The sequence below is a fragment of the Cannabis sativa genome, chromosome 6, assembly GCF_029168945.1.
Source record: "Cannabis sativa cultivar Pink pepper isolate KNU-18-1 chromosome 6, ASM2916894v1, whole genome shotgun sequence".
NCBI lineage: Eukaryota > Viridiplantae > Streptophyta > Magnoliopsida > Rosales > Cannabaceae > Cannabis > Cannabis sativa.
In genome coordinates, this window is record NC_083606.1 from 73700978 (window position 1) to 73723457 (window position 22480).

The following is a 22480-nucleotide window of genomic DNA, read 5'->3' on the forward strand; positions in this document are numbered from 1 at the left end:
ACTTTGAGCAAAACTTGTCAAAATACTATAAGGCTTGAATATAAATATGAAAAAAAAAGTGTCAACAATACAATAATTAGTGGACTTTGAGTTGAACATTCACATATTAGACCTAAATAAATATAAAAATTGGTATTTTTATAATGTGCGGTGCGGTGCGGTTTGAACCACATATTAACAATTTAAAACCGCAAACCGCACCGCACCGCGCGGTTTAGGAAAAATTCAAACCGCGACCGCATCGCGAAGAATTTCAAATCGCATTTTTTTTGCGGTGCGGGCGGTTTGATGAACACCCCTAGGGGCTATAGCCCCCACACTTTTATTACTGTGTTCGTCTCTGATCAAAGGTAAATGCCTCTCTATTGGTGATGCCTCTGTGGCTTCGGTTCCTTGTGCTTCGACAGTTAAGGCTCTGTCCTCTTTTTGCCTTTATGGGAAGATTGTGGCTCCCATGAGTGTGGAGACTTCTACTATGCAAGAGTACACTTTGAATACGTGGGAAAGACATGTAACAGTGGGTGCTTTGGAAGGTTTTAAGAACATTAACTGCTATGTCTTTGGTTTTAAAAATGCTGAGGACAGTAAATGGGCATTGGATAATGGCCCCTGGTACCTGGGCCCGTGTATGAAAGGGTTGGAGGTGAGAAGGGCCTTAGTGGCAATGTTGTTGGTGGGCTTGAAGCTGACAATTTTAATTCGGTTGGTAAGAAGCCTGTTGGGCCTATTCCCGAGTTATGTGGTGAGGCCAGCTTGGGATTTAATTTGGCTAATGGGCATGGGAGCTCATCTATTAATGCCCAAGAGACCAATGTTATTTTTGATGAGGGTAGGGCCTTGTCTAATTTTTTTCAAGCCCAAGATACTTTCCTTCAAGAGCTAAAAATGTTTGGTAACCTTGAGATAAAAAATTTGGGTGGTGATATTGGAGTAAAGACTTCCTCCGAGCAAAATGAGAGAACTACACCTATCAAGAAGAGGAAAATACCGGAGTCTTCCACTCCTCTTCACTATAGACCGTGGAAAATTCAGCGTCCTCCTCCGAAGGTTGTTCGTGATTTCCCTTGGGATAGGGAGGCTAGGATTGTTAGTGGTCATGGTGCTTCTCTTTCTGAGGAACGCAGTGGCCAGGAGAGCTCTGATAATTTGTTCCTTAGCCTGAAGAAGGACTATGTCCAAGAGAATGACTTGTCACAAGTGGAGGATTCTGGTTCCCTTGTTTCTTCTGATACCCCTGTGGAGGAGGATAAGTCATCTCCTCCACAGGAGCCATGAGAGGAGTGGCCTGGAACTGTAGAGGGTTGGGGCAGACCTCTACAGTTCGCGAACTGAAGTCCCTGGTGCGGTCGTGCTCCCCTGACTTCGTCTTCCTTTCGAAGCTCAAGGTGGACACGTCTCCTTTGGTACGTATTTTTAATTCTTTAATTTTTATTTGTGTTTCCTTCTGCTGGCACTGCGGGGGTATCATCCTTGCTTGGAGAATGGGGTTTGATTTTGAAACTATTTCTATCTCCAAAAATCATATTACGGGGTTAGTTTATTCGGATCCTTGTTCCCATCCGTGGCTTCTTTCGTGTGTGTATGGACCTCCATATTTTTATGCAAAAAAGAAATTCTGGTCTGAGATTATTGGTTTGGGAGATCGGTTTGGAGGTCCTTGGTTAATTTTGGGTGACATGAACTTTATTCTTCAAGAAATTGAAAGAGAAGGCTCAAAAGGGAGAGACCAATTTATTCCTGTCATTGATGGGCTGGTTAATTCTCGGGGTCTTATCAACCTCCCGATTCAGGGTGACAATCTCACTTGGGACAACCATCGTTCGGGGAGGAATCATGTTAAATCGGCCCTGGACAAGGCGTTAGCTAACCAGGACTGGATCAATTTGTTCCCTAGAGCAACTATCTACTCGTTCCAAACCTGCAACTCTGACCACCGTCCCCTGTGCTTATACTCTTGTGGTTTGGCTGATAAATTCAAAAGGAGTTTCAAGTTTGAAGAAGGCTGGACGAGAGATGATTGGAGCAAGATGGTTGTCGACCATGCTTGGAAGTCGATCTTGCACTTGTGGCCTCCTGCTAGAATTTTTAAGAAAATCGGTGCGACGAGGGTTGCTCTATCTAATTGGAATAGAGCTCAATTTGGGAATATTGACAGTACCATATCAGATTTAGAGAAAAAGCTTGATGCTTTGCAAAAGATCCCTGCCGGTTCGAGAGACTGGAGGGAGGAGCAGGACGTCCGGCGCTCCCTGAATGTCTACTGGGAGAAGAAAGAGTTATTCTAGAAGCAGAGAGCCTGGGTATCGTGGCTCAAGGCGGGAGACAAATGTTCTAAATTCTTTTTCCTATTTGCTGCTTTAAGAGGGAGGAGGAATGCGATTGAAAGTATCTTAAGCAAGGATAATATCTGGTTAACTAGGAGAGACTTGATTGGGCAAGAGTTCTTGAATTTCTTTGGTGAGATCTTTGCTGGGTCAAGTATCAGACGGGACATTAACTGCAATAATCTCATTCGTGAAAGAATCTCGTCTTTAGAAAGTGAGGAATTATTAAGGATACCATCGCATGACGATATTCGAAAGACGTTATTCAGTATGGGGAGCGGTAAGGCCCTTGGCCCTGATGGTATGTCGGCTCTTTTCTACAAACACTATTAGGAGATAGTGGGAAATGACTTCTGTGAGGCTATTCAGGATTTCTTTGTTTCGGGTTGTATGCATAAGGGATTTAATGATACAAATATAGTTCTTATCCCTAAGACTCAGAACCCGAAAAGAACAAACCATTATAGACCCATATCCCTCTGTAATGTTATGATAACTCTAAGATTTAGAGTTATTTTTATATCTTTAAGCTTGCATTTTAAGTTGAATTGTGGAGCAATTAATGTCGATATTATGTAATTGTGTTTAGTTTGTTGTGTCTTTGTAATAAATGGAAGTGTGTGTGTTAGTAAGTGTTAAATAAACTTATGTTGTTGTTTTTATGTGTATTAAGCAGAAAAAAATGCAAGAATAGGTATTTGGAAATATTTGGGACAAGGAGAAAAAGGAGCAGAAAAATGCCTATTGCTGACTGGCATTGCTATAGTAATCATCGGGTAGCAATTGCCAGCCCAGTAAGTATATTTTGGCTGAGAGTCCAGCTGGCTTTAATGAAGAAAGAAAGGAACTGAGGTGGTGAAATGGGGCTAATGACTCAACAAATAGGTGGAAAATGAAGGACAAGTGGACCATGACTTGGATTTCCAATTAGGGTAAACTTTAGTACCCTAATTGGGGGGCAAAAAGAAAGGAAGGACATAGAAGATAAATGGTGGCTGCACTTTGAAGAGAGGGTACGAATTTTGCAGAAAAAAGTACAGAGAAGAAAGGAAAAAAGAAGAGAGTACAAAGAAGAGAAGAAGAAGATTGAGAAGAAGGAGAAGAAGGCAACCTCCAAAGAAAGGATTTGAGCTAAAAACTCATTTCTCTTGCTCTCCTCTTCATTTTGTATCATTTTCTACTCTCTAGTTCTCTCTTAAACTCCATGAACATGTCATTTTCTGGTTTTGAGTTTTTAATTTCAGCTATGAACTAAACTCTTTGAGATTTGGGTGGTTATGAACCCTTGTATGGACTAGTATTTTGATTTTGCAATGATTAAGTAATCTTGTCTTAATTCAATTAGTTGTGATGAAATGTTGATTGAATGTTAATTTTTGGCCATCTTTAACATTTAGCAAGCTAGATCTTACTTGGAAAAGTAAGACCTAGTTGAACCCCTCTAATTGATGCATGATTTTTACCTTTTTTTAGGTATTAATTAGTAGTAAAATAGGCATATTTGGCTACCATGCATAACTAAAGATTTGACGCTATATTGGACTATTTGTGATCTAATCTGATGTAGAAATGCATTGTTGAGATTATGAATGGTTTATTGCAAGTTTTGGAAAAAGCTTGCTGGTTTTTTTTAAATCTGTTAGCTCTGCCAGGATTGCTGAGTCATTGCTGGGTCATTGCTGTATCAACTGGGACATACAAGTGGAAATTAATCACCCAAGTCTATTTTCTAAATGAGAAATGATCACCACTTTAATCACTTTTAGCTTCTTAATTTTAGTTTATTTAGTTTAAAATATTATTTCTCAAGTTTAAAATTAAGGTTAGGAATTTCTCTCTTGAATTAATTTGTTACTTTGTTTTATTTTTATTTGAAATTCTTGGAATTGCTCTTAGTTGATTTTGCATTATTTAGTAAAAAGTCCCTGTGGAGACGAACTTTGATTACTTATCATTGTATTACTTGTTTGTGATTGTGTACACTTGCGCAATTATAAATCAATATAATTTTCACAACATGTTACGTATAAGGTCATTTCAAAAATCCTAGCTAATAAAATCAAGCCTATCCTTCCTAGATTGATCTGCCCAACTCAAGCGGCGTTTGTGCCTGGCAGAAGCATCCAGGATAACAATGTTATTGTTCAAGAAATCATCCACACCTTTAACCGCAAGAAGGGCAAAGAAGGCTTGTTCGCTATTAAAATTGACCTGATGAAAGCTTATGATATGCTGAGTTGGCAGTTCATTAGACATGTGCTTGAGTGCTATGATATCCCAACACGTTTCTGCAACTGGGTGGACCAATGTATTACTACCACTACCCTCAATGTTTGTCTTAATGGGGGTCAAGTTGGGAAGATTAAGCCCTCGTGTGGCTTGCGCCAGGGTGACCCACTCTCTCCTTATCTTTTCATTTGGGCGGCTGAATTGCTCTCCTGTGTGTTGAATGAGGCATTGGGGAAGGGAGTTATCAAAGGAATCAGGCTGAGCCAAAAAGGTCCGGTCCTCTCTCATATTTTCTTTGCGGATGACCTTATTTTGGTTGGTAGGGCTAATGTGTAAGAAGCCAGGGGAGTGTGGAATTGTCTGGAAGAATTCTGTTCGTGGTCAGGTCAGCGTGTCAACATGTTAAAAACGTCTATCTTCTTTAGTAAAAACACGCCTGATCAGGTCCAAACTGACATTAAGTTAAACCTGGGTATTGGTGACATTGTTACTAATACAAAGTACCTAGGCCTTCCCCTCTTTAGGTCCAGACAAAAGGATGCAGATTATAATTTTATATTGGATAACCTGACTTCGAAGCTGCAAGGCTCGAAAGCTAAATCCCTCTCAAAAGCTGGTCAGGCAACTCTTATTAAATCTGTGGGTCTAGCCATGCCGTGTTATGCCATGCAAACCACAAAACTATCGAATCGTCTCATGCACAAAATAGACGGTATGGTTCGTGAATTCTGGTGGGGTTTCGAGAAAGGTAACCATGGCTTGCATCTTAAGGCTTGGGACAAATTGTGCCTTCCCAAATCTCGTGGGGGGATGGGATTTCAGAAAACTAAGGAAATGAACCTAGCGTTTCTGACTAAGTGGGGGTGGAATCTATTAAATGGTGGTCAGTCCCTCTGCTGTAAGATATTGGAAGCTAAGTATCTTAGAGGGAAAGATTTCTTATCTTGCAGGTATAAAGACACTGACTCTTAGTTTTGGAAAAATGTGGTTAAAACCAAGGCTATCTGCGTAAAGGGGCTTGTAAAGTTATTTGGGATGGGAAGAACACAAGAATTTGGGAAGACCCTTGGATACCTCACGGTAGGGACTTTTCTGTTGGGTTTTATGCCCTAAATAAAACTCTGTTTCAATGTAATCCAGATTATTCTATATCAATAAAGTAACAGAAGTAATTTTTCATTCTCTTGTGTATGTTCTGGTTCACTTAATCAATTGCTTGTCCATCTGATTTATAAATTCATCCAAACCCTTTTCACATACTTGAACATGTTTATTGTGTTGTCAACACAGTGGAAAATAAACATGACTATGTGAATAAAGTATTCCTAGATTTATCGAACCTTTGGGTTTCACTGATATGACAATCTACAACAGAGTTTACTTACATTTGGAGAAATGTTATGTTCTTTCCAGAACATAGGTTAAAGTAAAGCTCAGGTTGGATGCATGGAGTATGCATTGGAATGGACCGATATTGAACTTTGAATTAGATTTTGAAACTTACCGTAGACATCTATTCAATTCAATATCAGAAGTTGATCCTAGATCACATGATCTAAATCCTGATATGGTTAGGCTTATTTTCAAGAGTGTTATTCGTGTTCTTTGATTTGTTAGTTAAGCCTAAAACTTTAGTCTGGGCAATACATACATTTTGGGAACACGGTAGTGCGATTGAGTGGGAGCGCTAACATAAATATGGAATCTATAGCTTCTATCTGGCGAATAGTAAGCAAAGGGTGATTTCCTTCGAGCTTAACCAAACGAGATAAATGATTGAGTACTCATTTCACTTAGCTGAAATATCATTTATACAGGGTTAAGTGTTTTAAGGATAAAATACATTGTAGGGTGTTACGGTAATTTAAGTCCTTTTACAATGTAGATCATCCATATAGAGGATCATTGATCACATTAGGATTATAACAATGGATAACTAATAATGTGTCTATATGGTGGAACATATAGAGCATTCTATATACTGAGAGTGCAATTCTGAGTTCTATGTGTGGATTCAACGAAGAATTAATAAGTCAGTGAATTTAAGTGGTAAATTGTAGATCTGCTTATTGGAAGCTCGGATATATAGACCCATGGTCCCCTCACTAGTTGAGATGATATTACTTGTAGGACTCATTTAATTGATTTTAATTAATCAATTAAAAAATTCTCAAGATAGACTTGTCAGTTTGAGAATTTAGCACTTATTAAGGGCAAAACAGTAAATAGAGATTTTGAAGGGCATATTTATTAATTAGGAAACTTTAATTAGTTTCATTATTAATAAAATAAATGATAATATATTATTTGATAATTATTTTTAATTATTAAATAATTAGATTTATCATTAATATGGTTGAACAATGGAATTGGCAATTTTTCACAAAAAGGAAAACTATCAAGTGTAGGAAAATGAAAGTTGGAAAAGAGGCAAGCCTTGTTTCCACATTGCCTAGGCCGGCCCCTTTACCTTCCTTTTCCCTTTGATTTTCTCAGTTCAAAATGTCAATCATAGCCCTTGGTGGTCTTCTATAAATAGAAGGCAAATGCTTCAGAATTTAACACAACTGTACAAGCTTTACACAGCATTATTCTGAAAGAATTTTCTCTCAGAAAATTCTCTCTGAGCCGCCACCCTCTCTCTCTCTCTATACCTTCACTGTTTCGAAATGTATGAGTGCTAGAGTAGTGCCCACACACATCAAGTAATACCTCAATCATAGTGAGGAAGGCTGTGTAGTTTTCAGAGACAACAAAGAAGGACTTTCGGGCTCAGATCTTGATTATACTCTGCTACAGAAAGGAATCAAGGGTTAGAGATCTGAGTGGGAGGAGACATATATATTCCGCTGCAATCACTGTAAGATTTCTGATACTCTTATGTGTTTAATTTCATATCGTTTTAGAAGTTCATATTTAGGTTGTTAAATCAACATACTTGTGAGTAGATCTAAGTTCCTGGTAAAATAACTTCCAACATTTTCCCCAAGGCGAGAGGAGATGGCCCGGCGCACCTTAGTAAAGTCTCTGACCTCATGTCTGATGATGGGGATTGGGATACCCAGAAATTAAATCTTTTGTTTGAGAAAGAGACGGTGGTGGCTATCCTAAAAGGGGGTAAACCAACGACTCAGGGAGCGGATAGGTAGATTTGGACGAAGGAGAGTAATGGTCGATTCTCTTGTAAATCTGCTTATTTAATCCAAGCGTGTGATAGAATGCCGCATGTTGACGTGGCTCCGGCTCTCTGGAACAAGATGTGGAATAGTAAAATTCTAGAGCGCCACAAAATGATGTGGTGGAGCATTCTTTCAAAGGCTATCCCAGTTCGGGCTATTCTGGCCAAGCGATTTCACATTGAGGATGTATCATGCCCTTTATGTGGGAGCAGTGAGGAAACACTGGAACACTTATTTCTTTCCTGCAATTGGGCTATTCTGGACAAGGTACATAATAAACGAATGTCCAATATGTCTCAGTGTGTTGACTATATTTTCAACTCTTATGCAGATTACAGACCTTCGCTATTACCAGCTTCTTCCCCGTCTGATGTGGCTGTCTGGAATCCTCCCCCTCTTGGTTGGATTAAGCTAAATTGTGAAGTTAAAGTCGGCCTGGATAGCATGTGTGTAGCTGTCGTGGCAAGGAACCATCTGGGAAGGGTGGGTAGAATTCAGACTAATAGATTGCACTTCTCTGATGCTCTCTGTGGCGAGGCGGCTGCTTGTTGCTTGGCTTTGGAAGTGGCAAAAGAGGAAGGCTGGAAGTATATTATTATAGAGAGCGATTCTAGAGTGGTCATCAATTCAATTAACGGGTTAGATGTTCGTTGGGAAATTGAAAACTACTCTAATTTTTGTGTTAAACTCTCTCGGTTATTTGATGGTTGTAATTTTTCTTTTGTTAGTAGATGTTGTAACTTTATGGCTCATAATGTGGCCAAATAGGCGTTCACGAACTACCGGTTTGGTAGGTTGAGTGAATCGTCTATCCCGAACAATATTCTGTGTAACGACCGTGAGGTCTAATTTCTATTTATAAACGTTTTCTTTCAAAAAAAATAAAACTTTAGAAGTTACGTGATTGAGAAATATATTATTACATCAATATATATATATACGATTCGATCGATCTGCATGTGTCTATTTAATGATAATTTTTTATTTTTATAATTTAGGAAAAAATAAAACTTGCTGACTTAGACAATCACTATATATAGTTGTCAATATACACTACAACTTAACCCACTAAGGTTAGCTTAGTGGTGAGGGAGGGATAGGAAAAATGGAGAGGACATGAGTTCGAATTTTGGACCTTGAAGCTATTAAACTATTAACTGATTATAAAATACCATTACGCTACACTAAAAAAAAACTCAAAAAAAAAAAAACAACATACACTACAATAAGATTTCTCAATAACAGCAGACGAAATCTATCACTAACATAGGCGGCATAGTACTATTGCCCACCGCTAATATCCCATTGCTAATAAATGGGCGGCAAATTCTCGCCTCTTAGGTTCAAAAGTATTAGCGGCGAGACCATTCCATTAATAATAATTAAAAAAAATAAAAATAAAATATTCGCAATAGCAGCAAGCAAAATCTATCAATAATATAAGCAGTAATATTTGCGGCAGAATCCAAATTCCACCGATAATACTATGTATTATTTTTTTAATTTTAAAAGTATTAGCAGCAGAGCACTATTACCCGCTGCTAATATCATACCATTAATAAATGGGCAGCAAAATTCTCGCTTCTTGAATTCAAAAGTATTAGCGGCAGGATCTTTCCGCTAATAATAATTAAAAAATAAAAATAAAATATTATTTTTTTTATTAGCGGCGAGACAAAATCGGTAAGCTATGCCACTAATAATAATTTATAGGGTATTTTACAATTTTGTATACATTATTTTAGTTAATTACAAAATATGTTCAAAAAAACTTATAATCATTTTCTTATACATTTTTATATATAACTAAAAAAAAAATTTCAATTTTTTTTTATAATATATGTGGTAATAATTATTGATTATTATATATATATGATAATATTGTCTATGTTTATTTTTATGTTTACAATTATAATAAACATATCAATAATATAAAATATTTTATATATTTGTTTATTTTATTTTCTATTAATTAAACATACAAATTTAATAAATAAAATAATAATATTCACATAGGTTTATTATATTACTCTATGTGTGTTATGTTTATTTTTTAGTAATTTTTTAAAAAATAAATAATATATATAAAAAAATTGTTTATCTTTATCTTTTTCTTTGTTTATTGTGTCATGTTTATTTTTTCTAATTAAATAATTTTTGAAGTTTATAAAGTTATGTATGTTTATTTATTTTTTGATGTAAGAATTATATTTCAATAGAAAATTCATTCACTAACTCATTAAAAAATAATCAATATATAGAAACAATAGAAAAAAAATATACTTATTTTAGTACCGTATAAATTGGCTATGTCTATTTTTATATTTACAATTATAATAAACATACTAACAATATAAAATACTTTGTATATATATGTTTATTTTGTTTTCTATCTATTAAACATGCTAGTTTAGTAAACAAAATAATAATATTCACATATGCTTATTATATCACTCTATGTGTCATATTTATTTTTAGTAATTTTAAGCATTGATTTATATTTATATACATTAGTTTATAATTTTGATATTGTATTTTATTAAAAAATTCTTATTAAATTATAATAATTCATACTAAAATAGATAATAAATATTTATTTTTTAATAAAAAAATATTTAATTTATTTATTTTTATAAAACTGTTTAATTAATTTTACGAAATTATTTATTTTGAGTTTTAATAAACACATTTTATTATTTAATGATTAAAATGTATGGTTTCATGTAATAAGTTTTTAAAATGTTTACTCTAAAATATTTCTATTATGATATAGTATTAATGATTATTTATTGTTATTATTGTTTGGTTTTTTAATTTTTTTTTCTAGTGTAACTCTATTTAGTTATAACCTCCCAATTAGAATATAATTTACTTGGTCCCAAGTATATTCTTAGATAGAGATTATACTGTATATGAAAATTCGTTTAACGTGTGGATCACCCTCAAATTCATGATTATTATCAAATCATCAACCCATTGGGATTGTATCTCTATCTATATTTTCTTTTATTGTTTTTCTATTAATTAGTAAACTATTTAATTGGAGGGATTCAAAAGAGAAGATATTCCTATCACGTGCCAAATTAACAACTCTTACGTAGACACAAGTGGTTTTATTTTTATGTATAAATTAATGTCCCATTGGTTATATATGCAGAAGTAGAACTACTTGGGGTTAGCTCAAGTGGCCATAGGTGGGTGTGTGAGTGTTGGAGGTCCTGGGTTCGAGTCCCAGGTAAAACATGTTGTAATATATAAACGCTTAAATCAAAAAAAATATATATGCAGAAGTAGTCGAATGCAGCTTTTTACCCATAATTAACCATTTCCTTCTCTCTTTCTTTTACTCTTTATTTGTTAAGTAAAACCATACAACTACAACACAGCAATGGCCTGGAAAGTTTGGGGTGTGAAAGTGAAAGAGTAAACTTGAAGATCATAGAGAGAAGAAACAAACAACAAAGAGTTAATTATTTTCTTACATTTAGTATTTTTAAAGCATGGAAAACTGTTCAATTATGGCTTTTTCTGATAGCCATATAGCCCAGCCGGTTGAGAAACACTTTCCTCGTAGTACTGCTCCTCACCATATTTTCAATATTATGATTGAACAAACTCCTCCCAACACCAAGTTGGTAAGTAATCATTATACATTATTATATTACTTCAATTGATCTTCCATTAATTAATTTATTTTTATGGTGTTGCCTTGTGCAGTAAATTTCAAAGGCATTTTGGGTGAAATATCCTTCTCGAATCAAGTATTTCCTAAGCTTTCATGTGGATCAACAGAAGAGGTAGAGTTGACCAAAAGTAGTGATGGAAAGGTATGAATTAATACAAAAAGGGTTGGAATAAATTTGTTTGCACAACATAATTAATTAATGCAATTATTCTTTAAGTAAACTCTGTTACTCCTTATTATTTTCAGGAGCATAATGTTGATATTGATGATTCTAAAGAAGATTCAGACTCTGGGCCCAACAAGATAAGGAAAACTAGTCCTTATGATAATTCTGAAGGTATATATTCATTATCATCATCATCATTATAATTGAATGCAAATATGGCTATAGAGTTAACTTAATTATGCAATTGTTGTTTTTAGCTGCAAATGAGACAAAATCAGTATCTGAAACAAATACTGATCATGAAAATCAAGGCATAGGCACTAATAATAATAATAATAAGAGGCCTTCATCTGAAGCAGCCACCAAATTCTTCACAGACAATCCTTACTTCCAAGTCAAATTGAGAGCACATCAATTGCGTGGAAATGGAAATTTGGTATGTACAAGTTGTTGCTCTCATTCATTGACAGTATCGAAATTGTTTTTTTTTTTAGATAATTCATTATATTAATTCTTGTTTGTGCAGTATATTCTAGTGGCTATTGCAAACTCTTGGTTTGAGAAAAAGGCACAAATTGTGAGTCTTTGGGTTGGTGAGGAATATTGGCATGTGAATTTAACTATTAATAAGGGATCATCATCTTCTGGATTAGAGCATAGGTTTTCTTCTGGATGGGCTGCATTTGCAAGAGACAACTCTCTTCAGAAATCTGATGTATGTATCTTTGAGCTGATCAACAAGAATCAACCTAAGATTAAAGTTACCATATTTAGACAAAATGCAAGTAGTATGACTCAACAATAAACTCTTGTAATTATATATCAATTTACCCCAGCTGAAGGGGTTTTGTTTTTAGCACCCTTAATCAATATCAAGACTAAAATGGTTGCTAATTAATGTACATGTTATTAGTGTTTTGTTAATTTTTAATTAATTCTCTTAAGCCATGCTTATTTGATTTCTAAAGTTCACTTTAAAGGATACTTTAAACCAACAAGAAGATTACATCTTTTAGGGCTCGTTTGGTACGCCGTATAAAGTCGTATTGTATTAAGTAATAAATAATACTATGTTTGGATGAAGCAATGTATTGTATTAATTATTACGACAAATTTTTTTAATACAATGTATGTTGTATTATAATATTTACAAAGAATAGTAAGTATTTTCATGCCACTGCTAGTACTCGCAGACGTACCAACCAAATTGTTCAACTGAAAAACTCTGATGATGCGTGGGTCAACTGGTCTTCGGGTCTTGATCAGGTTATCACTGATTATTATTTTTTTTGCTCTCTATGCTACAGATGGTATTGATTGCAATTCTGTGGTACATGGTATATCTAGTTCTGTCACTGATAATCATAATGAAGCTCTCTTACAGCCGGTTACTCCTGAAGAAATAAAATAAGTTGTTTTTCAAATGCATCCTGATAAAGCTCCTGGTCCTGATGGTATGGGGCCTGGCTTTTATCAACATCACTGGGATACTGTTGGTCCTGACATTGTACAGCTTGTTACTAGTTTCTTTGAATCTGAAGATTTGCCTCCTGATATCAATGATACCAATCTTATTTTAATTCCGAAGAAGAAAAACTTTTCCACAATGGGTGACCTGCGTCCTATTGCTCTTTGCAATGTATCTTACAAGATTGTTGCTAAAGTCCTTGCGAATAGAATGCGAAGCATGATTGATCAGGTTATTTCTCCAACTCAAATTGCTTTTATCCTTGGTAGGCTCATCTCTGATAACATTATGGTGGCGTTTGAGATCATGCATAAACTCAAGCAGAAAAGAAGAGGCAAAAAAGGCTATATGGCCTTGAAGCTTGATATGAGCAAGGCTTATAATAGAGTTGAATGGGGCTACTTGCAAGCTGTAATGTGCCGAATGGGCTTTGCCAGCAAATGGATTAATCTCATCCTAAAATGTGTTACCTCGGTTAAATACTCTGTTATCCATAGTGGTCATATCATGGGTCCTATTATTCCTTCGCGAGGCATTCGTCAGGGCGATCTTTTGTCCACATATCTGTTTATTATCTGTGCTGAGGGGTTTTCAGCTCTTATTAAGAAGTATGAAATAGATAGGATCATCCATGGGTGTCATGTGGCAAACGGGGCCCCCTCTATCACTCATATGCTCTTCGCTGATGACAGTTATTTTTTTTTCCCAAGCCACCCCAAGTGCTGCTGATAGTATGAATAGACTCCTTCACTCTTTTGAGCTTGCATCTGGTCAGCGCGTCAATGCATCCAAGTCTTCGATATTCTTCAGTCCTAACTCTGATGGTGTGGTCAAAACTCAAATATGCTCAACCCTTGGCATGCCTGAAGCTACTGAAGGCTCTTTCTACTTAGGACTGCCGAACATCATTGGAAGAAAGAAGACTGTTATCCTTGGCTTTCTCAAGAATAAGATCATTAACCGCATAAATAGTTGGGATGGTAAGTTTCTTTCTCGTGCTGGTAAGGAAATTCTGCTAAAGACTGTCATCCAATCTCTTCCAACATATGCCATGAGTGTGTTTCTGATCCCTCTGAAAATCTGCAATGATATTGAGAAGCTTATGGCTAGCTTTTGGTGGAAAACAAAGAGTGCTAGTGGACAAGGCATTATTTGGATGTCTTAGGATCGGTTGGCTGTTCACAAGGACGTGGGAGGTATGGGTTTTCGTCATCTCCATGATTTTAACCTTGCAATGCTTGCCAAGCAAGGGTGGCGGTTGTTATGCTCTGACTCATCCCTTGTTAGTCAAGTCTTTAAAGCCAAGTACTACCCCCGTTCGGGATTTTATTAATGCTGAACTCAGAAGTAACCCCAGTTTTTTTTGGCGTAGCATTTGGAATGGCCAACACTTGGTACGGTCTGCTACTAGGAGGATCATTGGCACTGGTACTGCTACAAGCATTCTGGCTCATCCTTGGCTCCCTGATAATGATAACTCTTTTGTATCCACCACTACTCCGTGTCTCGACCATTATACGGTCAACTCTCTTTTTCATGTGGATGATAGAAGTTGCGATGTCTCTCTTGTGCGAGATATGTTTAATGTCAGAGATGCGAACTTTATTCTGGGAATTCCTCTCAGTTTCTCTGCTACTGATGATCATTGGGCCTGGGTTGGCGAGAAATTAGGCCATTATTCTGTCAAATCGACCTACAATCTGCTGCAAAGTCAGAAGAACAACCGTTTTGGGGAAAACAATTCAGGCTTTTGGCGTAAGCTGTGGCATCTCAAGATACCTCCTAAAGTGAAGAACTTTATGTGGTGGGCAGTCTCTAATGTACTTCCTACCTGTCTTCAACTCATCTCTAAGGGGGTAAGTGTCTCTTCTATGTACGCCCTGTTTGCAATCATGCTGCTGAATCTGCTTCGCATATATTACTTAGTTGTCCCTTTGCAATAAGCTGCTGGCAAAAGGCTGATATAGTTACCCATGCTAACTTTGTTGGAACCATTGGACAATTTCTTCATGATGTGTTCAACGGCTTTGATGAAGACATCTCTTGCCGTGTTGTGATGCTATGTTGGTCGATCTGGAAGGCAAGAAATTCTTTAGTTTGGGACAAAAAAGCTTCTTCAGCGTGGACTACTCTTGATCACTGGTTAAAAGCTCAAGATAAAACAAGTTTGTTATCCTCTTCTTTGATAGGAGATGGAAACAACTTTGAGCATTGGACTAAACCTGCTTATAATAAACATACTAATAATATAAAATACTTTGTATATATATGTTGATTTTATTTTCTATCTATTAAACATACTAATTTAATAAACAAAATAATTATATTCACATATGTTTATTATATCACTATATGTGTCATGTTTATTTTTAGTAATTTTAAATATTGATTTATATTTATATACATTAGTGTTTATAATTTTGATATTGTATTTTATTAAAAAAATTCTTATTAAATTATAATAATTCATACTAAAATAGATAATAAACATTTATCTTTTAATAAAAAAAATATTTAATTTGTTTATTTTTATAAAACTGTTTAATTAATTTTACGAAATTGTTTATTTTGAGTTTTAATAAACATATTTTATTATTTAATAATTAAAATGTATGGTCTCATGTAATAAGTTTTCAAAATGTATAAGTTTTTAAAATAATTTTTTTTTGCACATTTTTTGTAATTATGTTGTTTTTGTTGTACATTTATGAAAAAAGCCCTAATTTATATATACTCCCAACCACTCTTCTTCACTTTTTTCCTGAAAATCCCAACTCCCACTACTACAAATATCAAGATTCGCGATAGTTCTAAAATTGATTTTTTTGGGGACCGTCGCTAAAAAAATTAAGTAACTATTTAAAACCGTCGGAAAAATTTAGTATTCCCAGCTGTTTAAAATCGTAGTAAACAAAATAGGCGACATTTTTTTTAATAAAATGCGAATTTTCAGGAGAGCCTTATACCCGACGGTGTTAAACTGTGGGGTATAACGGCCCATTAAAAAATCGTCACCTACTTCTCGTCACATTTTCCACGCGCCCACCTACTTTTTTTTTTTTTTTTTTTCCACATACCCACCTATTTCTTCTCCATTTCCCACACCCTAAAACGAAAATCTTAACTCTCCAAAACCCCACCCACGCCTCTGCACCATCGCCCTCCCCTCTCGCTATATTCCTCCCTCTCTCGATCTTCCTTTCTTTTCGTCTCTCTTGTCCATCGATCTCTACCCACCCCTCCTCCTGTCGGTCTCCCTCTCCTCTTTGTCGCATACGTTGGACCACCACCACCTCCCGTTGGTGTCCCTCTCATCTCCGTCTCATACATCGGACCACCACCACCTTCCATCCGTCTCGCTCTCTCTCTTTCTCTCTCTCCGAGCTCGGTATAAATACATTTATTTATTTATATACTTTTTTATTTATTATATATATTTATTTTATTATTGTATAAATTTAATGTGTTTTAAAGTTAGTTGTTATTGTAATAAAATTAATTAGTTGTTTTATTTTAATTTAAGTAAAATTATAAAACTAATGCAGGAAAAAATAGGGGAAAATATAAATTTTTCTGCCATTAATGGCAGAAAAATCTGTTTTTTTTTTTTTTACATTTCTGACGGTTGTCCTAAATTTTAAAATGGTCTACAAGCTTTTTTAGCGATGTCGTCAGAATCTAAAGATTCTGATGGAAGAATTAGATGCCATTGTGTGAGATGTATAAACAATAGGTTTAAAAAATTAGATAATGTGAGAGTACACGTATTTAATTGAGGTTTTATGAAAGGATATGAGAAGTGGACTTATCATGGGGAGTCAGAGGATGATGTTGATGATGAAGAGGTTGGGGATTATGAAGAGGATGAAATGATCCCTATTCTGCAAGACTTCCTTCCTCCGACAACAAAGGATGTACAAGAGGGACCAACCACAAACTAATATTTTGATGACTTATTTGAGAAAATTGAAGCTGAATTGTATCTTGGTTGTGATTTGATTTCGTCTCTCAATTTTTTAGCGAAGCTATTGCATCTTAAAGTTAGAGAAAAAATCCCCAAAAACATATTTGATAAAATTTACATTTCTGAAGGAAAATAAAATTTCATCAACGTACTATGAGGCAAAGAAGAGATTGAAGAAATTAGGGTTGAGTTACGAGTCTATCAATGTCTGTCAATGCAGTTGCTGCTTATTTTACAATGAGAATGCATCTAAGGAGGCTTGTCCAGTTTGCAGAAGTAGCTGTTGGGTTACTTCTGAGAACAGTATAGGAAAAAAAGTTCTTTGCAAAGTGATACGATACTTTCCATTGACACCTCGACTCAAAAGATTATATAGTTTCAGGATTACAGCGAAGGGCATGTTATGGCATCATACTGGTAAATCAAAAGATGATTGGGTGATGCGACACCCGATTGATGGTCTTGCTTGGAAAGACTTTGATGCAAAGCATCCTAAGTTTGCAAGAGATCCAAGAAATGTTCGATTGGGATTAGCTGCTGATGGATTTAATCCATTTGGCAACATGAGTCTTGCATACAATATATGGCCAGTGGTGTTGGCTAACTATAACCTACCACCTTGGTTATGTATGAAAGACAATTATTTTATGCTAATCGTCCTTATTCCTGGTGCAAAATCTCCAGGTAAAGTCATGGATATATTTTTAAGACCGTTGGGGAACGAGTTAAAAGAGTTGTGGTATAATGGAGTACCCACCAAAGATAGTTTGATCGACATGATATTTACAATGCGTGCAACACTTTTGTGGACATCTTGTATGAATGATTTTCCTGCTCGTAACAACTTGTTTGGATGGAGTGGTTAAAGTTATAAAACCTATCCTACTTGTAATGAAGACACAACTTCCATTCGAATAATTGGGACGACCTCTTATGTTGGTCATAGAAGGTTCTTTCCAAGTAATCATGCAATGAGAAGGGACACTCAGTTTGATGAAAATATTGATAAAAGACCTCATTCGAGATGATTTACTTGTGAGGAGATATTAGAACAAGTCAATGCTCTCAAACTGCAAATTCTAAGATATCATCAGGATTTTGGGGGCGTGAAACGTAGAAGAGTTACAAAAGCTTTTAATTGGAGGAAAAAAAATATTTTATATGAGTTGGAGTATATATTGGAGCACAAGCATTTTAAAGCACAACATAGATGTCATGCATATTGAGAAGAGACAGTCTCTTAGGCACCATCTTAGATAATGATAAATCTAAATATATACCACCAATGCAAGACATGATTTAAAGAAGAAGGGTGTTAAGGAATCGTTGTGGATTTATGAAGATGGGAACGGAAGGTTGATGAAACTGCATGCTCCTTATGTTTTGACTCTTGAAAAAAATAACTATTTTGTCAATTTGTTACAGGAATCAAGTTTCCTGATGAATTCTATTCAAATTTAAAGAGCAAAGTTTCTCTGGATGAGTCAAATATTCTTGGGTTATCCCACGATTGTCATGTCATCATGCAGCGAGTTCTTTCGGTCGGTATTTGCAAATTTCTACCAAGTGATACCGCAACCACTATTACCCAGCCATGTTATTTTTTCAAACAATTATGTTCGAGAACTTTAAATGTAAAAGATATGGAGGATGCTCAAAAGGATCTAATTCTGATATTGTGCAAGATAGAATTGATTTTTTCTTCTGCCTTTTTTGAAATAATTTTTATATATATTAAATAATAATATTAAGCGTACCCATATAAATCTGACACATGTATAAAAGTGTACACATAAGCAGTCTATATATATTGGCAGTTAAGTGTGAAAAATAGATGATACCTTATATTTATTAGCAGTTCCGTAATTTGAAGAGTTTTATCGTCAAAATTTAAACTTAAAGAATCAATTGCAAGTATAATAATAATAATTGAGAGAGTTTAGCAGCAAAATACTTAAAAGAAAATTATTAAAATTAAAGTTACAAATTAATTACTACAATTCTTTTTTCTTAATTACTGCTGGGCTACTATTCATTAAATTTTGGATAATGACAAGTATGCCCTTATTGGTTACAAAAGGTAATCATCATGTCCTTCTCATACATTTATTCCATACAACCAAACACGCCTATAACCAAAATTATAGGCATGCATATTGCTTATTCATAAATACTTATAATTATTGTTTGGCAACATTTTAATTTTTTTTTCCAAAGTAACATAGTAAATATTACTTATATTATATATTGTCAAACAAAATAAGTACTATTACTCCTTAACAACATGTTCCGGCACAATAAGGTCCTACCGGTTGCTCTGCGGGATAGCAATTACATCCACGGGGACATTTAAAGTTATTGCACAAACCGCAAACACGGTTTCCTTCCATCAATAATATATTGAACAGAGAAACCCTATCATTGTCATCATTCGAAGAAAGTATCTTTCGAGAACCTATAAAAGTGTAAAACCAACAAATATATATGTTAAATTAACGAGTTTATATGTAATTGAAATTTATATTTAATTCAAAATGGATTACATAATTTATAAGTGTGTGTTTGTCTCTAACATTGTTTGGCCTTGGAAAAGAGAAATAAAATGTTTATGTAATCGTAATTAAGTGTAATTTAAAACAATTACTTTGTTTTTAAATTATAAAAAATAAAAATAAAATTTTTGTTTTTTAATTTTTAAACAAAAAGAAGAAATATTTTGCAAATTTTTATTTATTTATTTAAGTGAGGAGTGATCAAAGTAAATATTAATTTTCATTTTTTTTTTAAATTTTGATTCTTATTTTAAAAAACAATAAACAAAAACAGTTTACAAATTAAACATGTCTTTTTTCAAAAATAATTTTACTTTTTTAATCAAGAAAATATATTTAATTACATTATTTATGTAATTAGTTACATAATAATTACCATATAAATAAATCTAATTGATAATTAGTCTAAATTATATTCTTCGATTCTTATAACTCGTATAAAAATTGATAATAATTATACTATCAAATATTATAATTAATTTTAAATAATTAAGTATTACATAATTATTATTACTTTGTATAATTACTACTTTTGTAAAATATAAAAATAATAATAGGAAAGACCAATGTAAATAAGATACCTTCAATTGCAAAAGTGGATGGAAGAAAAGAAATAACAAGGCACAATGCTATCATGGCCATAGCCAAACACTTCACAAAATTAACATTAATATTCTTTTTCTCCATAATATTAATATATAGTTAGAAATTATATTTCTCAATGGGGAGTTATATTTACACCCCATAAAATTATAAATACACCCCATTATTAAAAAAAATATAAACTTAAATAATTTTTAAAAATTACTTTTAATATTTTTTTAAAATTTTTTCCTCACATTATTTTATGTTAATTTTAATACTTATTTTAATTTTATTTTTATAATTTTTTCTAACTCATGTATATATTTTTATATTTTTTTTTAAGAAAATTTCATATAATTTTTTATTTTTAATTTTTTTGTCATAATTTTTAAAATGTAATTTAATTTTGTTTGATAGGTATATTTTTTAAGAATATAAATTGAAAGAAAAAAGTTAAAAATACTTAGTAAAATTAAAGATATAAATTTATATAAAATAAAAATTATTAAAATGGGGGTGTACTTATCAATTTTTGGGGTGTAAATAAAATTTCCCTTTCTCAATTTAACTTTTTTATTTTGTTTCTCCCAACCTTTGGTGCTTATATAGATGGTTTCGAGGTTAATTAAGTAAATTCACATTTTATTTTAGAATTGATTATTATAAAAAAGAAAGAAAATATCAGTTCTGGATTTTTCTCAAAAACATATCTCTTTTGATTCTCCCAAAAAAAGAAAAAAAGAAAAAAGAAACGTTCTTTTTTTACTCCCTAAAAGACAAAACTAAAACCTTACCTCACTATAAGAAACAAAAAATTCCCATCCACACACTATCTTAATTATCTCCTTATCTTTTTTTTTTTTTTGAAATAAAGTCCCCCCCCCTTTTTTTTTTGGAATTTTTCACATGTCCACTAGTGTACAAATAGCTTAAAAAATACATTAAGACATCACTTTTACTGGTACTTGATACCCTCCTATAAATGTTATATTGTTATTGGTGTAATTAAGAATCGAATCTCATAAAATTTAATATATTAACTTTTAGAGAATAATATCGCTAATCAATTATAAGGTACTTCTAAAAGATATTGGAGACTATTGATATCGAATAACAATAGTGAGACTAGACAATGTCACTAATCCAGCATTTGACCATGATGAATGACTGTATAACTAATTCAGCTAATCTTATATGTATGAGATTATTTATCCCATCCAGCAGTGTAAGATAAATAATCCTTACACACTGGATTATTTTTTTATCTTTCCTTTTTAATTTTTATTTTTGTAAATATATTATATATTTAAAAATAATTTAAATGAAAGAATGAAACATTTATTTATAAATTTATTGTCAAATTTATTTATTAAAATTAGTGAAAATATATAATTTTGAGTTATCATATGATATTGAATTTTAAAATGATATAATTTTTATGGCTAGTTTTATGTTAAGACTTGTTATCAGAGCTCGATTTTTAGGTTTGGTTAGGGTCAATATTCTTCTTCTTTTGGACCATCAAAGTGGTGGAATTTTCTTTGAAAGTTTTTTCTTCCCCTTAAGATTAAAAATTTCGTCTAGAAAGTAAATCTTAATTTTGTTCCATCCTATGCTAACTTGAATGGACATAGTATAAAGGCTTATAAGGTATGTCCTATTTTCCTTCAAAATAATAAAGGTTAATTAGGATTTTTATCCCCTGAATTTTGACATGTACTAAATCATGCCCCCTGAACTTTTAAGGTCATTAAAAATGTCCCTTGAACTATTGCGTTTGTTAGATTTAAGGATTTTTTTTCAATTTTAATAAAAAGGTCTAACATGGACGAAAGTTCAGGAGGCATAATTTAGTACATGTCAAAGTTCGAGGGGTATAATTTGGTAGATATCAAAGTCTGGGGAGCATAGTTTAGTACATAAACAATCACTGAAATAGTAAAATTGAATGAAATTAGACAAAAGTCCTTAAATCCAACAATCTCAATAGTTCAGGGGGTATTTTTAACGGCTAGAAAAGTTCAGGGGACATGATTTGGTACATGTCAAAGTTCGGGGGGTAAAAATCCTAGCATTACCTGTCTTGTTTGTGGTTATGTCCTTCTCTAAATCTATTCGATTCGGTTGGGGTTTGAAGGGTTGGATAGTTTGAAGATGACTTCTAGTTTCTATGAACTTTTGGTTGGGGTATATGGATATTTTATCCAGGTAAAAGTTGAAGAATTTTTTATCCTTTGGGGTGAGAATATGGCATCGTCGCAATACATTTGTGCATGATAATAAGGTTCTTTTTGATGATATAGTCAGTAGATGGGCTCTTAGCTATTT

General features: G+C 33.6%; 2 protein-coding genes and 1 long non-coding RNA gene across 3 annotated transcripts; 2 read left to right on the forward strand and 1 right to left on the reverse strand.

The window, feature by feature from the left end:
• Positions 1-1271: 1271 nt before the first annotated feature.
• On the forward strand, positions 1272-5525 carry LOC115695559 (uncharacterized). Its single transcript, XM_061118337.1, has 5 exons — positions 1272-2275; positions 2363-2625; positions 4375-4824; positions 4877-4938; positions 4998-5525. Exons 1-5 carry the CDS (start codon positions 1272-1274, stop codon positions 5523-5525), a joined length of 2307 nt encoding a protein of 768 aa, XP_060974320.1.
• An 8259-nt stretch (positions 5526-13784) lies between these two features.
• On the forward strand, positions 13785-14216 carry LOC115695558 (uncharacterized). Its single transcript, XM_030622615.2, has one exon. The coding sequence runs from the start codon at positions 13785-13787 to the stop codon at positions 14214-14216; it is 432 nt and encodes a 143-aa protein (XP_030478475.2).
• A 4737-nt stretch (positions 14217-18953) lies between these two features.
• Positions 18954-20309, reverse strand: LOC133038946 (uncharacterized). The gene is made up of 2 exons (XR_009688523.1): positions 20149-20309; positions 18954-19470 (listed from the first exon to the last, which is right to left on the reverse strand). It is a non-coding gene; the product is annotated as an uncharacterized LOC133038946 (long non-coding RNA).
• Positions 20310-22480: the final 2171 nt, after the last annotated feature.